Below are 17599 nucleotides of genomic sequence, written 5' to 3'. Positions count from 1 at the left end.
AGCAAATGAAGTGGCAGGACAAATAATATAATGTTTTGGAAGTAACACAAAGTTTCAAAAAGTAGGGCACGATCAGTGATGTTGAATGTGGGAAAGGCTAAAATAAGGTTTTCATATCTGATGAGACAGTGATTATTAGTGATTATTTATAATATGCAGTTTGAGGATTATGTACAGGATATCAGGGTAATAGTAAGTTTTGAAGAAAATTCTCTGGTAGCCAAAGGAGAGAAGCAGTGCACTGATAGAATAGTCATAGATCATTTAAAGAAGCTAGATGGTGGAAATGAATAGAAATAAGGGAATAAATTAGAGAAGACTGAAGAGCCAAGCAAAGACTTTTTCTCCAAGGGAATAGAGACCAATTAATGAAAGATTAGAAAAACTAAGCAATATTAAGTCTAAAGAACAATATCCTTAGATTTTGGAAAGTAATCAGATGGTTGTTTTTTAAAATCTACTCCTCTGAACTCCTCTAGAACTGTTACCAAGTGCCAAAGGAGTATAAAATATTATTGTATCATTATTTTTTCTGTGTATAATGAGATAAATCATAAATCTTGAGAATTTAGCTGTCTTAAAATTTTTTAGTACTTAACCCCAAATAGAGAAGGTATGTAATAAATGGAGGATGGTCACAATGAGATGAAAAGAATAGCTTCTGGGGATTTTTAGCCTTTGAAACTAAAAGCGAAAGATGAAAAGGTGTTATAGAGGTAAAAATACTCTGAGGTTAAAACAAGGAAATAGACTAATGTTCATACTAATGTCATAACCAACCATAATGATATAAATAATGATATAAATAGTTTATCTTTAAGGTGACAGTATATTATGGCTGCGTGTATTGAGAAAATGTAGATGGGAGCGTTGTGGTGTCTTATCATTTACAGTGCAGCCTGTAATTCACAAACCTTAGACTTTTTGTGTTTTACAGTCTGTTGCCAGAATCGGCCAAACTGGAACAAAGTCTGTCTTCTCACAGAGTGGAAATAGCCGAGAGGTAACTCCAATTCTTGCACAAACACAAAGTTCTGGTCCACAAACAAGGTATTTATCATTGTAATTATTCAACTTTTCTTGCCGTAAAACTTGATTCTTTATATTTCTTCAATTTAGGCAGATAGTGACTCTCATGGATTCTAGAATAACTACTGTAAATTTTGAATATGTAAAATTTGAAACCTCTCATAACACTAGTGTAATTTTGAGTTGAGTTTTGTAATGCACAGAAGACAATGCTTAACTAAAGCAGCGTTTTAGTCTACTCTGATTGCCTCATGGATTTATAATTTTCTTCTTATGCATATGACCCTCTCTATAGTTTAGGTACAGATAGGTTTCATACTCCCGTTCCCACATTACGCATGTCTATAAACAGATTATAAAAATAACAGACAAATAAACCTTTAAATAATAAATCCATTTCCACACAGTAATGGTGTGAGATAGGATTTTCTTTTCCTTATTCAAGGACTCAGTAGATTATAGCTAACATTTTAAAAGAAAGATACAGTTTTCTTTCTCTTTTCTAAAATTGTGAACATGTACCTAAATTTTAAAACAGACACAGGTTTGCATATGCCTCCTTGACTATCTAAAAGACCTCTATGCTCCTGTAATGCTCCCAGAATGGTAAGTCTAATTCTCTTGAGTGCCAGCTTACAGTGATTGCCTGAGACTCTGTTGTGAGAAGGAACTTGAAGCCTCCTGCAAAACAACATTATATGTAAAAATAATTTCTGATTTGTACATTTCACGTAGAGTCAAACAAATAGACTAACACTAATAAACATCATCTATTTATTTATTTTCGGAGACGGAGTTTCACTCTTGTTGCCCAGGCTGGAGTGCAGTGGTGTGATCTCGGCCCACCACAACCTCTGCCTCCCGGGTTCAAGTGATTCTCCTGCCTCAGCCTCCTGAGTAGCTGGGATTACAAGCATGTGTCACCACACCTAGCTAATTTTGTATTTTTAGTAAAGACAGGGTTTCTCCATGTTGGTCAGGCTGGTCTCAAACTCCCAACCTCAGGTGATCCCTCCGCCTCAGCCTCCCAAAGTGCTGGGATTACAGGCATGAGCCACCACGCCTGACCAACATCCACTCTTAATAATTTTGTATTCTTTGTATTGTTGATTCCATTTTATCTCCTTAATTGCCTATATTAGTTTTCTAGGGCTGCCATAATAAAGTACCACAACTTAGTATCTTAAAACAACAGATACTTATTATCTTACAGTTGTAAAGCCATAAGTCCAAAGTCAAGGTGTTGGCAGAGTTGTACTCCTTCCAAAATCTCTAGAGGAGGATTTTTCCTTGCCTCATCCAGCTTCTGATAACCCCAGGTGTTCTTTAGCATGTGACAGTATAACTCAGTATCTACCTCTGTCTTCACATGGTCATCTTCCATGTGTGTTTCTCTATCTAAATATCTCTCTTCTTGTAAAGACAACAGTTATATTGGATTAGGGTCAACCCAGATACCCACAGCTTAACTCAATGACATCTGCAAAAACCAGATTTCCAAATAAAATCACATTGACATGTACTGAGGCTTAGGGCTTCAACATATCTTTTGGGGAGGTACAATTCAATATTGCCTTATTAGCAATTGCTCTTTATTTTGCCATTTTAGAGGTTGTTTGGAATTTGTAGTATACATTTTAACTTATCAAGGTTTGCCTTCAAATAATAGACCATTTCATGTATAGTACAGAATCTTACAATAGTATTCTTTCATGCTCCTCTCTTAGTCTTTATGAGAGGGATAGTCGTAATATATTTAATTTCTGTGTATGTTATAAACCCCCAGTGCCTTATTGTGGTTGTGGTTTCTGCCTTAAACAGTCAGTTTTCGTTTATAGAGGTTTTTTTGTTTTGTTTTTGTTTTTTAGACGGAGTTTCACTCTGTCACCCAGGCTGTAGCACAATGGTGCAATCTTGACTCACTGTCACCTCCACCTCCCCGGTTCAAGCAACTCTACTGCCTCAGCCTCCCATGTAGCTGGGATTACAGGCATGCGCCACCATGCCCGGCTAATTTTTGTATTTTTAGTAGAGACAAGGTTTCACCATATTGGCCAGGCTGGCCTCAAACTCCTGACCTCAAGTGATCCACCTGCCTCGGCCTCCCAAAGTGCTGGCATTACAGGTGTGAGCCACCATGCCCGGCTGAAATTTTTTTAAATGAGAAAAAGAAGTCTACTTTATATTTACAAACATAACTAATATTTCTGGTGCCCGTTACTTCTATAGATCCAGATTTTGATCTGAAACCATTTTCCTTCATGTTGAAGGACTTCTTTTTAACATTTCTTTTTTTTTTTTTTTTGAGATGAAGTCTCACTCTGTCGCCAGGCTGGAGTGCAGTGGTGCAATCTCGGCTCACTGCAACTTCTGCCTCCCGGGTTAAAGCAATTCTCCTGCCTCAGCCTCCCGAGTAGCTGGGACTACAGGTGCACGCCACCATGCCCAGCTAATTTTTGTATTTTTAGTAGAGACGAGGTTTCACCATGTTGGCCAGGATGGTTCCGATCTCTTGACCTCATGATCCTTCCGCCTTGGCCTCCCCAAGTGCTGGAATTTACAGTCATGAGCCACCACACCTGGCCTTTTTACCATTTCTTTTTTTTTTTTTTTTTGAGACGGAGTCTCGCTCTATCGCTCAGGCTGGAGTGCAGTGGCCGGATCTCAGCTCACTGCAAGCTCCGCCTCCCGGGTTTACGCGATTCTCCTGCCTCAGCCTCCCGAGTAGCTGGGACTAAAGGCGCCCACCACCTCGCCCAGCTAGTTTTTTGTATTTTTTTTTTTAGTAGAGACGGGGTTTCACCGTGTTAGCCAGGATGGTTTCGATCTCCTGACCTCGTGATCCACCCGTCTCGGCCTCCCAAAGTGCTGGGATTACAGGCTTGAGCCACCGCGCCTGGCCACCATTTCTTATAGTACGAGTCAGCCGGTAGTGAATTTCTTCAGCTTTTGTGGATAAGAAAAAAAGTTCTGATTTCATCTTTGTTTTTGAACAATATTTTTACCAGGTAAGAATTACTTTTTTTTTTTGAAACAGAGTCTTGCTTGTTGCCTTGGCTGGAGTTCTGTGGCGCAATCTTGGCTCACTGCAACCTCTGCTCACCGAGTTCAAGCGATTCTCCTGCCATGGCCTCCCGAATAGCTGGGATTACAGGCATGCGCTATCATGCTCAGCTAATTTTTGTATTTTTAGTAGAGATCAGCTTTCACCATGTTGGCCAGGCTAGTCTTGAATTCCTGACCTCAGGTGATCCGCCCATCTCGGCCTCCCAAAGTGCTGAAATTACAGGCGTCAGCTGCCACACCTGGCCAAGAATTTCTAATTGACAATTTTTTTAGGGATGTTACTTTACTGGTTTTTTGGCTTATATTGTTTCTGACAAGAAATCTGCTGTCAATCTCGTTTTTGTTCCTCTATATGTAATAATATGTCTTTTCTCTGTTTCAAGGTTTTGTTTTTAATCGCTGATTTTAAGCAATGCGATTATGATGTGCTCTAGTGTAGTTTTCTTGTTTCTTGGTCTTTGGATTCATTGAGCTTCTTAGATCTGTGGATTTATAGTTTTCATAACAGTTGGCTAAATTGGGGGCATTATTTCTTCAAATATTATGTCCACGTCTTATCTCTCCCTCTGGGACTCCAAGTACTTGTATATTAGATTGCTTGAAGTTGTCCCACACCTCACTAATACTCTCTTCATTTTTGTTTCCAGTCTTTCTCATCTCTGTGTTTCATTTTGGATAGTGTTTATTGCTATGTCTTCAAATTAATCTTTCTTCAGCAGTGTCAGACCTGTTATTAACCACATCCAATGTTGTTGGGTTTTTTGTTTTTGTTTTTGTTTCAGACATTCTTCTTTCATCTCTAGATTGATTTAGTTTTCTTTTTTCTTTGAGACGGAGTCTTGCTGTCTTGTCCAGGCTGGAGTGCAATGGCATAGTCTGGCTCACTGCACCCTCTGCCTCCTGGGTTCAAGCAATTCTCCTGCCTCAGCCTCCTGAGTAGCTGGGATTACAGGCATGTGCCACCACGCCCTGCTAATTTTTGTATTTTTAGTAGAGACGAGGTTTCACCATATTGGTCAGGCTGATCTCAAACTCCTGACATCGTGATACACCCACCTTGGCCTCCCAAAGTGCTGGGATTACAGGTGTGAGCCACCGCGCCCAGCCTTGTTTTTTTTTTTTTTTTTTTTTTTTTGAGACAGGGTCTCACTGTCACCCAGGCTGGAGTGCAGTGACACTACTATGGCTCACTGTAGCCTCAAACTCCTTGGCTCAAGTGATTCTCTTGCGTTAGCCTCCTGAGTAGCTGGGACTACAGGCACATGCCACCACATGTGGCTAATTATTTTTATTTTTATTTTTTTGTAGAGACAAGGATAAGGTCTCTATGAGACAAGGTCTTGCTATGCTGTCCAGGCTGATCTTGACCTCCTGGCCTGAAGCAGTCCTGGCTTGGCCTCCCAAAGTGCTGGGCTGACAGGCATGAGCCACTTCATCTAGTCTCTTCTATGTTTTTGAACGTATAGGATATATTTGTATTTTTTTACTGTTTTTGTCTACTAAGTCTGTTACTTTGTTACTTCTAAGTGTTTCTTATATTACTTTTCCTCTTCATTGTAGATTTTATTTTCCTGCTACTTTGTATGCCTAGTATTTTTTAATTGGATGTCAGTTATTATAAATTTTACTTTTTTTCTTTGAGACAGGGTCTTTTACTCTGACGCCCAGGCTAGAGTACAGTGGTGTGATCATAGCTCAGTGCAGCCTCAAACTCCTGGGCCCAAGAGGTCCTCCCACTTCAGCTTTCCGGGTAGCTGGAACTATAGGCACGTGCCACATGTGGCTAATTTTTTTTTAGTTTTGCAGAGATGGGATTTTGCTGTGTTGCTCAGGCTGTTCTCAAACTTCTGGCCTCAAGCATTCCTCCCACCTCAGCCACCCGAGTTGTTGGGATTACAGGTGTGAGCCACCGTGCCTGGCTATAAATTTTACATTGTTGATTACTGGATATTTTTGCATTCCTTTAGGTATTTTAAAGTTTTACTCTGAGATGCAGTAAAGTTCCGTGGAAACAGCTTGATCCCTTCAGGTCTTACCTTTTGAACTTTGTCCAGACAAAAGTAGCCTTAGTCTGGACTAACCTTGTCCAACCATTGAGGAAGTGCCCTTTGGGTACTCTCCTCAGAAACCTGTTTAGTATGAGTTTCTTCACTCTGCCTATTGAAAGTGTGAGCTATTCCCAGCTTGGAGTGAGATCTAGTAATTATTCTGTCTACTTCTTTTCAGTAATACTTTCCCCAGCTTTGGGTAGTTTCTTCACTATAGTACTATAATGTAATTCTGATGCTAACTACCCAGACTTAGCACAAACACCACAGGTTAAGATCACTGACCCCAACAAGAACTGTCTGAACTGCCCAGTTGCAGGTTCTGGGTTCCCCAGGCCGCCCACATTTCTGACCAACTGGTTACAAATTTAAGAATTCCTACTACCCTCTTACATTCAGTAATTTGCTAGAGCACCTCACAGAGTCCAGGAAAGTGCTATACTTAGGATTGCAGTTTTATTATAGATGACACAATTAGGAGATCCATAGGATTAGATATGGAAGGGTCTTGATACAGAGCTTTCATGTCTTCTTTGTGGACTCGCCCTCCCAGTGCATCAGTATGTTTACAAACCAAGAATTTTAGCCAAGTTTTGGTGTTCAAAATTTTTATTAGGGTTTTTAAATTATGTAGGCATGATTGATGGAATCATTGGCCACATGATTGAACTCAATTTTCTTTCTGAACGAGGTCAGGCTGGTGTTGCTGGCTAAAAGCCCCAGCCCTCTAATCACATGGTTGACTTTTTCTTTTTTGAGACAGAGTTTCACTCTTGTCGCCCAGGCTGGAATGCAGAGGCACGATCTTGGCTCACTGCAACCTCCACCTGCCGGGTTCAAGTGATTCTCCTGCCTCAGCCTCCTGAGTGACTGGGATTACAGGCACCCGCCATCAGGCCCAGCTAATTTTTGTATTTTTGGTAGAAACGGGGTTTCACCATGTTGGCCAGGATGATCTCGATCTCTTGACCTCATGATCTGCCTGCCTCGGCCTGCCAAAATGCTGGGATTACATGCGTGAGCCACTGCGCCCGGCCACGTGACTGACCTTTACAGCATGGCCAGCCCCCGTCCAGAAACTACCTAGGAGTTACTTCATTAGCATAAATTCAGCCAGGGTCCCAGGAGCTCACAATGAATAACAAAGACATCCCTGTCACTTGAGGAATTCCAAGAACTTAGTAGATCTCAGGAGCCTGGGGTGTGGACCGGACAGATTCTTTATTATTTAACACTCAAACACCTACACTGAGCAGTTTTCAACTGAAGAGTCCAGGGAAGCCCTCTGCAGATCTTTGTAGGTCCTCTCTTTGTAGCTCGTTCTTCTCTCTGGTGCTCTGCCTTCAAATTCTGGCTGCTTTGACTTTTCTCAAATCCTCAACATTTTCTTTTCAACACAGTGGGACCACTGAGCTCTATTTGCATTCTTTTTTCCTGCACGGTGGCCCTAGAGCTGTCCTCAGAAATGTTTTGCCAATTGTCCAGTGTCTGAAAACCATTGTTCCATATATTTGGTTCAGTTTGTAGTTATCTGAAATGGGAGAATAAATGTATTCCATATTACTCTGTCATGACTGGCAGAAGTCTGTTCTTTCTATTTAGAAGTTCTTTTAGAGATTGTTAGAATGGCATAGTACTTTTAGCTAAATCATCCAAAGAAAGGTTGTGTGTCATTTTGCTCCACATAAAGTGAAGTCTGATTTTGAACTTTGGAAGCCTTTCATTATCAAACTCCTAGTTTATCAGATGCAGATTAAAAGGATTCGTGTGTGTGTGTGAGAGACATAGACACACATGCATATATAGAGGTATGTATACATATTATATATGTACATATCGTAAAAGATGAAAATATGTATCTCTTTTTATTTTCTGAAATTCTTTGACCCAGACTCAGGTAGCTAGTAGGATTTCCCATAAATTATAAAGTTTAGATAGTTTAGTCCGTAAGTTTACCCACTGTCAATTCTCGATTGTTTCAGATTTTAGATTTCCTTGCTCCTAAGATTGAAATTCTCAAATCTCAGGGTTTGCCTTTAAAGTGAAAATGTACAGAGTCTCCTTTTGCTCTAAACAGAATAAACCTTTGATGTAGTTGTTTGAATTTACAGGGAGATGACTTCTCAAATATCATTTGTTCTAGTGGTATTTGTTGACAGATACCCCACATTTAAGACTGTTTGCCCAACTGTCTTTTCTTTTTTCTCTAATTTGTTGTAGTTGCAAATGAAGGGTAAAAATAATTGATTTATAGATGGGCTTATCATTTATTGATCCAGAATTTTATGAGGATTATTTTTAGTTCAAATTAACAATTTCAGGGAGAGTGAAGATCTGTGCTATAATCTTTACTATTTTGTAGTAACAAGTCCTTTTATTTTTATTTATTTTTTATATGAAGGAAAGTTTATTAAGGAGTAGACTTATGATCATAAGCTGAAGTCCCACAAGAGGCCGTCTGCAAGCTGAGAAGCAGGAAAGCCAGTCTGAGTTCCTCATTTTTAAATACTGTGTTTTCATAGAGAAACCACGAAAAGAACTGATCAAAATCATCAACTTTAGAGTACTTACATAATTAATGTGTATTTTTAAAATATACCTGAATTGAAACAACGGTTAATGGTCATAAATCAAGTAAAATATTAATGTCTTCCTTTATAATTTTTTTTAGTACAACACCTCAGGTATTGAGCCCCACTATTGCATCTCCCCCAAACGCACTGCCTCGAAGAAGTTCACGACTCTTTACTAGTGACAGCTCCACAACCAAGGTAATTTGAAGATTTCTGTATGTCACATTTACTTAATGCTTCCCCTGCTGAAATTTCTGTTCATTGATGACTCCATTCCTAAAAAGTTAATAAAGAGACTATTTCAAATTTAAGAATGTTTTAAGTTAGAGGGACATCTATAATTTTTGTGAAGTTAATTAGTCCTTTGGTAAATATTATATAATATTCTTTTTCAATTAAAAAAAATTTTTTCTCAAGTTAAAAATGACAGGAATAATCTTGAAATGGCAAAATTATAGTAGTGGACAACAGATCAGTAGTTAGTAAGAGTTAGGCCTCTAGGAAGGATGTTACTATTAAATCATGGCACAAAAGAATTTCGTTGTGGTGGTACAACAGTCCTGTATCCTGATTGTGGTGGTTGATTACACAGATCCATTCAGAACTATGCACACAAACACACGGTTTTATGTAAAAACTGATGAAATCCATATAAGGTCTTTAGTTGATAGTATTGTACTAATTTCAGTTTCCTGGATATGATGATACTATGGTTATGTCAGATGTTATTATTTGCAGAAGAGTGAGTCTAAAATTATTTTAAAATAGAAGTTAAAAAAAACTGGAGATCTGGCAGACACAGTGACTCACGCCTGTATTCTTACCACTGTGGGAGACCAAGGTGGGCCGATCAATTGAGGTTAGGACTTCGAGACCAGCATGGTCAACATAGCAAGACCCCATCTCTAAAAAAAAATAATGAGCTGGGATGGTGGTACTCTTTGATCCCAGCTGCTTGGGAGGCTGTGGTGGGAGGATCGCTTGAGCCTGGGGTAGTCAAGGTTGTGGTGAGCTCTGATTACATCATTACACTCCAGCCCGGGCAACAGAATAAGACCCTGTCTCAAAAAACAAAACAAAGGCTAGGTGCGATGGCTTATGCCTATAAGCCCAGTTACTCGGGAGGCTGAAGCAGTAGAATCGCTTGAACCCGGGAGGCAGAGGTTGGGTTGCAGTGAGCCAAGAATTACATCTACTTATTTTCTTACTTTTAAATAATAAATGAGAGTTTGATATACTTTCACAAGAGGGCTACACTTAATGCTGACACACCTTAATCACTATTAGTTAATGTAATTTATGTTCAGAATTACTGTGTTTAAAATTAAATGACTTTGAAGACCTTTGTTTTTATAAACTCTCTTCTGAAAAAAATATAGAATTAATCAAGATTGTACATTTATTTTATATCTAATACTGGATAAAGGGCTGAGGAGTAGTCTGAAATACATGAGTATAACAAGTGTGAAATTTCCCCCCTTTTACAGGAGAATAGCAAAAAATTAAAAATGAAGTTTCCACCTAAAATCCCAAACAGAAAAACAAAAAGTAAAACCAACAAAGGAGGAATAACTCAACCTAACATAAATGATAGCCTGGAAATTACAAAATTGGACTCTTCCATCATTTCAGAAGGGAAAATATCCACAATCACACCTCAGATTCAGGCTTTTAATCTACAAAAAGCAGCAGCAGGTCTGTTTTAAATGCTTAATATTATCTTTATATTTTATTATGTACTTATTTTAAGTAAATTTCTTTATGTTCATTACAGTACCTTCATTGTTTTCTATATAGATGTTGGAATTTTCAATAGATTAGTTTGTAATTACCTTTTCTAGAGAACCAAACTGTTTTATTGCGTTTTTTCCTTTGTTTACTGTATTATTTTCTCCTAGAAGGTTTGATGAGCCTTCTTCGTGAAATGGGGAAAGGTTATTTAGCTTTGTGTTCATACAACTGCAAAGAAGCTATAAATATTTTGAGCCATCTACCTTCTCACCACTACAATACTGGTTGGGTACTGTGCCAGATTGGAAGGGCCTATTTTGAACTTTCAGAGTACATGCAAGTAAGTATAGAAAATGGTTATATATGCCTCTCTAGGGATAATTTCAATTTCATTAAAATAAATTCCCATGCTTAAGAAGGCTAGATCTAAAAGATCAGTATTTATTATATAATGTCTATATATTTATTTTGTCAGTATTTATAATGTATAGATACAGTTCTTTCTTGTGTTACTTGTGTTAAGGAGTAATTTAAATTCTTTGCAACTTCTTGGAATAGGTTTGTAGAGACCCAAGTCATCCAGACATTCTTACGTAGAGTGTATCCTATTCAGTTGTATCTGAAAATACATATTTACCATGTAATAGGATTTATATTTTTTCTACAATATACAGAGTTAATTACAGGGATGAATTTTTGATATTCAATATGTTTTATAAATTTGAAGAATGCCATGAAGAAAATTGTGTTTGAGGACACAATGTCCTTATTACAAGGCTTTTACTCTTTGGATTTTAATTAAATTTGTTGATTAAGTTATCTGTCTATACCAGAAAAGGAGAGAATGATTAACCTAAAGTCAAAGAAAATTCTAATTCCCAATTTAAATTACCCCTCAGTTCTTCCCAAAGCATTTTCTCCACCCCCAACTTAAAAAAAGAAACCTTTTAGAAACATATATTAATAAAATATCTCTAATATGGATTAAAGTTCATATGATTCATTTTTTGCTTAATTTGCTTTCAGTTCATTTATTCAGTATATATTTCTGTGCATATGATATCCTGGACTCTCTTCTAGACTCTGCTAGTCGGACAATTTCTTGCCTCTGTGGAGCTTACATTCTAGCAACAGACAAATTGTAAGCCAATAAATGTATAAGAACAGGTAGCAATAAGTCATGAAGAAAAATGAAGCATGGTGAGGAAACTGGGGGACAATGAAATATGGTGTTTTTGTTTTGCTTTGTTTTTGTTTTTATGCCCTCAGAGGGAATGTTACTCTTCCCTTCATGATCCATGCAAAGTTCTAGAGGAAAGGTGTTCTTTGCCGCAGAGAATACATACGGAGGATACCTATTCATATAACTTAATTTTGAATAGTACAGAAAAGAGAGTTGAAGACAGAAAGTCTTATTCATTACTAGAAAACCCGTGTTTCGATTATGGTCCTTTATTGGTATGTAGCATATACACAGACAGACAAGAACTGTGTTTGGAAAAGCCCTTTAAAAAATTATTTCTAATTTATTGTTTCACAGCTACTTTAACATAAATGAATTTTACTGTTTCCCCTAGTTATAGTGGTGACCCAAATATTTAACTAAAGAAAGCCTGTGTTTCAACTTAATTTCATGAGTTTTTTCCCATTTTTCTTTTTGTCAATGCCATAATCATTTTTCAAAGGAAGCAACAGATTCTGAAAACTTTGAAACCATATATTTGGCTGATAGGTCTTTTATCTTGTTACCATGCCTACATGAAAATCTTGGCCAGGTGTGATGGCTGAAGCCTATAATACCAGCACTTCGGGAGGCCAAGGAAGGGGGATTACTTGAGCTCAGGAGTTGGAGACCAGCCTGGCCAATATAGTGAGATCCTGTCTCTACAAAAAATGAAAAAATTAGCTGGGTGTGGTGGCACTCACCTGTGGTCCCAGCTACTTGGGTGGCTGAAGTGGGAGGATCACTTGAGTCCTGCAGGTCAAGGCTGCACACTTACCTTTACAACTTTTAAGAGATTGCAAGGAAGTTACAAATCATTAAACTATTCTCAGATATCATATGGCCACTTCTTGGCATTAAGCACTCAGTTTTAAAATGCTCTTATTTTCTGTCATATTCATTTCATTAAGAACAGTCCAAATATTCCTTATTCTAAACTAAACTGTGAGAATTTATTTTCCTTTCTTTTTTTTTTAGTACCTAGACCTTTTCTGGCAGCTGAGAATTTTGAACTTGGTAAATTGATAAACTAGGAAACTGATTTTATATAACCTAAATCCTCAAACTTTAGAGGGAGAGAAACACAGTTCTGGGAGCTGTGAATGTCATGAGGAAAAAAATTGATCAGGCAGCTGAGGAGAGACCCTGAAGTCAAGAGAGAGATGCAAAGGAAAGGGTAATTAATAGGTAGGGCCTATAATTCCTAGCAGACACAATATTGGTGTGTGTATTCAGGGCTCAATAGGATTGATAACCATAGGATTGATAGCCAGCTTAACCTGTTTTTTCCCCTCTAAATTTTCTAGCACAACCTCTCAATAAAAAAATAGTTCAAAAAAATCACTTGGAAATGTGGTTTTTGAGAAGGAAATATTGACTCTTCTTTTGAATTGTAGCTTTGTATAGATTTCTCTTCTGTCTTTTTGGTAGAAACTCAAATTTCCCTTTCAAAGTTCATGTTCTTACCATGACTTGTGTATAAATACCTAGGTTGACTGTCAATATGGTTACATCAGTATTTGACCTACCATAGTAGATTGCTCAATTTGTCCTTGTGTTAATACTCATTCACATAAAAACCATAATACAAGGCAGCATTTAGATCCTGTGAAGATAATGACAAGGGCTTTCCCTGTGTATATATATAAATTATATCAACTTATTTTCTCTTACTAGTTTTTTTTATTTCAGGCTGAAAGAATATTCTCAGAGGTTAGAAGGATTGAGAATTACAGAGTTGAAGGCATGGAAATCTACTCTACAACACTTTGGCATCTTCAAAAAGATGTTGCTCTTTCAGTTCTGTCAAAAGACTTAACAGACATGGATAAAAATTCGCCAGAGGTATGTTAACCAAAATACTTTGCTTATATAGTTACCTTTTTGATCACCCTCAACAGATAGAGATGAACCAAACAATTCAAACACTATTTAGTGTCACCCGCAAGTATTTCTTTTTTTTCTCTCTATCTAGTCAGGGACTCAGAGAGGAAGAGACAGTCCTAGAATGTGAGGTGCAGATTCACAAATAGAAAAATCACAAAGCAGATATTTCATTCAGGATTTATCAAGATTTGACTATGTTAAATTGGCTGTTGTCACCAAGATTAGAGTTCATTGAGCAGAAGTTACATAGATTGAAAAACTTAATAATTTTAAATTAAAATAAATTAATATTGTCATTGTAAGACATAGGTGCAATTAATTTACATGCTCTAATCTTGTAAGATTGTATTTCATTGCATTTCAAAAATATTAAAATGATACTTTTGTAACATATCTAAGCTTAGAATTAAATACAGTCAATTCTCATTATTTGCGGTAATTCTGTAGTCAACATGAACACCGAATTAGTGCTACTGAGCCAATGTTCCTAGGAGTGATGGAGAGTTTGAAACAGAGATAGATTGTGGATTATGATCTTAAACCCTAAAAGCAACTCATCCTGGTAGATCCTATTTTCTGTACAAAAGAGAGAATGCTGCTGGGCGTGGTGGCTGACACCTATAATCCCAGCACTTCGGGAGGCTGAGGCAGGCGGACTTCTTGAGCTCAGGAGTTCCAAGACCAGCCTGGGCAACATGGCAAAACCCTTCTCCACAGAAAATACAAAAATTAGCCAGGTGTGGTGGCTGGCGCTTGTGGTCCCAGCTGCTCGGGAGGCTGAGACAGGAGGATCACTTGAGCCTAGGTGGCAGAGGTTGCATTGAGCCACGATCACACCACTGCCCTTCAGCTTGGGCAACAGAACAAGACCAGATCTCAAAAAAAAAAAAAAGAGAGAGAATGAGGTTCAGAGGTGACTTGCCTGAAGCCACCCTACTTAAAAGTGCCAGCATTGGGATTCAAATTCTGTCCAGCTGTCCCCAGAGCCAAAGCTTCTTGCAGTACACTAAACTACCCCACAGAGTTTCTGTCCCCTGGTCATCTCTGCATGAGAGCTAAAACAAGAAGGCAGAGTCACATTATTCAACCTCAAATGAGAACATACCTTTTGATGACCATGAAAGCACTATGAGTATTGATTTTGATTTTATAAATAAATTTTAGCAATCAGACAAATTCACAAATATGGAATCTGTGAATAATTAGAATTGACTATCTACTGAAGCTCTATTTTTATCTTTCTGTTCTAAGTTGAGGCTTGATTTTAGTCATAGATTTGGTTTTAGAAAAAAATAAAATTTTAATTCTGTTTGGTTTTTGTTCCCATTTTTTAAGGCCTGGTGTGCTGCAGGGAACTGTTTCAGTCTGCAACGGGAACATGATATTGCAATTAAATTCTTCCAGAGAGCTATCCAAGTTGATCCAAATTATGCTTATGCCTATACTCTGTTAGGGCATGAGTTTGTCTTAACTGAAGAATTGGACAAAGCATTAGCTTGTTTTCGAAATGCTATCAGAGTTAATCCTAGACATTATAATGCATGGTAAGTGCTAATGAAGTGCAAAGACAAAGTCTTACTGATGGTGCTGGCACTCACTAATTTTTCTTGTTAGATAGCTCTTTATTGTCGTGAATTTGGTTACTAATACTTAGGGATGGTGCATACTGGTCAATAACTTCTCACTAAAATGTTTTCTTATGAAATGTATGTCTTTATCAAACTCTTAAATTAACTAATGATAATAGAATACCAGATTCTTATACTCAACAGTTTCAGCCTTCTACCAAACTTTTGCAGATACTGTAGTTGTTTTTTGTTTGTTTGTTTGTTTGTTTGTTTAGTTTTGTTACTTGATTTGTTACTCTTATAACACCAAAATGGTGATTGGGACAAAAAGTCCTTGGGAAATTGGAAAGGAATAGCATAATTCACTTATTGAATAATAGAAAAAACCATTGAAAACATTCACTAGTTGCTGCTTTCTGACAGTGTTCCAGTTTATTGAGTTACTATTAAGAACTTAGTGTACCCTTTTATTTAGCAGTGTCTCTATTTTACTTTTTTGTGCTTGTGTATAAGTAGGCACATAGGAAATTACTACCTAGGTCATATTGTTATCAGCTGAATAAGATATGAAAAAGTTTGGTCCTATTTCTGCCTCAACACCATACTTACTGTTGGCATGCATTGTATTTTTCTGGACTGACTGAATAGTTTAAATATCAAGAGAAAGTATAATTTTCTGAAGTCATAATTTTTGGTCTTTTTTTGTCATGTATGGTTATCTTTGGAGTTAATTATAGCAGTTGAGTTTTATCATTCGATTTGCTTCTAAATCTGAAGCATTATATTACTAAAACATTTTTTGATTTGTGAATATGTTGTTTAATGGATTATATCTCATTTTACAGTAGTAGTTACATTGCCTGAAAGATGGCCAAAAAAATAGTGCTAGCTTTTGCTGACCAATGTAACAATCAACTTGCCAATACTGCCTTCTCTTCCAATAGATATGTTCTCTGTAATATTTTAAGAACTCAGTTCTTAATAAGACTTGTGTTGTTTTTTATTTTTTCCCACATCTGATTGATCCTTGTGTTGTTTTTTTAAATGTGTATTGTCTGTTTAGCTATTTTGCAGTAGTCACATTCTTAAAAAACTTAATCATATCAAAAATTGTGTTTAAAGGAAGATTATTCAGATTCGCAAGCTTTTACTGGGAGGAGTTTAAATGCTGACGTATTTAGGTAACTAAATACTGAGCAACTTTATTTTAACTACAAAATAGCCTTTCTTTTGTTTTCACTTTCACTATCATTAGTATAGTGTTTAATACCTTTTCTTCATCTATAACACAATTATAATGATATATAAAGCCACTCAAATAAAGCAGATATATTGTGCTTTTTTCTTATTCATTTGGTGCTTATTCCCCTTCATCATCATCATCATCTAGTTATGGCCGTGAGAAGTCTCTGTAACATAAACCATCCACGCTATGTTCATTTGACATTTGAAAAATTCAGGAGAAATACCTGCGTATTAACCTAATACACTATTACATAGCCTTTAAAAATTGTAATTTCAAGGTCTATAAGTATAGGAGCATGCTTTTAATAACAGTAAGTGGGGGAGAAGGAAGCCAAACATGACACTATGTATGCTGTAATTATAATAATATAAAACAGAATGTGGAAATAGCATTGTTAGGAGTTCAGCCTTTAGAATCATTAAGGAAGAACCTGGTTAGAATCTTTATTAGCTGTATAACTTTAAGGAAGTCATTTAACTTCTCTAAGTTTCAGTTTCCTTATTCGAAATAAGGATGATAATGGTACCTATGATTCCTCCAGGGATTAAATGAGATAATTTAGCAATGGTCTTGTCACACATGTAATAACTACTCAGTAAAAATTAGCTGTTAAATCTAGAATATGGCAGGTATGGTGGCTCATACCTGTAAGCCCAGCACTTTGGGAAGCTGAAGCGGGAAGATTACTTGAGACCAGGAGTTCGAGACCAGCCTGGTCAACATAGCAAGACCCCTTCCCTAATAACAACAACAACAACAACAAAAACAACAAAAATTAAGGCCGGGCGTGGTGACTCATGCCTTTAATCCCAGCACTTTGGGAGGCCGATTCGGGTGAATCATGAGGTCAAGAGATCAAGACCATCCTGGCCAACATGGTGAAACCCCGCCTCTACTAAAAATACAAAAATTAGCTGGGTATGATGGTGCGTGCCTGTAGTCCCAGCTACTCAGGAGGCTGAGGCAAGAGAACTGCTTGAACCTCGGAGGTGGAGGTTGCAGTGAGCCGAGATTGTGCCACTGTACTCCAGTATGGTGACAGAGTAAGACTCCCATCTCAAAAAAAAAAAAAAACAGTCAGACATGGTGGTGTATGCCTGTAGTCCTAACTACTCAGGAGGCTGAGGTGGGAGGATTACATGAGCCTAAGAATTCAAGGTTACCTACAGTGAGCTATGATCATGCCATTGCACTCCACCCTGGGCGACAAGAGCAAGACGCTGAATTAA

The 17599-nt window shown here is 37.5% G+C and overlaps 1 protein-coding gene across 14 annotated transcripts in view; it reads left to right on the top strand.

The window, feature by feature from the left end:
* Positions 1-17599, top strand: part of CDC27 (cell division cycle 27) — a 68449-nt gene that overhangs the window by 32971 nt on the left and 17879 nt on the right. For 7 of the 14 annotated variants that reach the window (XM_030923225.1, XM_030923220.1, XM_030923230.1 and 4 more), the window contains 6 exons: positions 920-1050; positions 8815-8914; positions 10204-10411; positions 10615-10787; positions 13362-13514; positions 14892-15100. In XM_030923225.1, coding sequence (XP_030779085.1) covers positions 920-1050; positions 8815-8914; positions 10204-10411; positions 10615-10787; positions 13362-13514; positions 14892-15100 — 974 coding nt within the window. The remainder of the gene's footprint in view (positions 1-919; positions 1051-8814; positions 8915-10203; positions 10412-10614; positions 10788-13361; positions 13515-14891; positions 15101-17599) is intronic. The other 7 variants (XM_030923227.1, XM_030923232.1, XM_030923222.1 and 4 more) reach the window with 3 other exon arrangements.

Source organism: Rhinopithecus roxellana, chromosome 19, assembly GCF_007565055.1.
Source record: "Rhinopithecus roxellana isolate Shanxi Qingling chromosome 19, ASM756505v1, whole genome shotgun sequence".
NCBI classification, from domain to species: domain Eukaryota; kingdom Metazoa; phylum Chordata; class Mammalia; order Primates; family Cercopithecidae; genus Rhinopithecus; species Rhinopithecus roxellana.
This window is presented reverse-complemented; position numbering and strand designations above follow the sequence as displayed.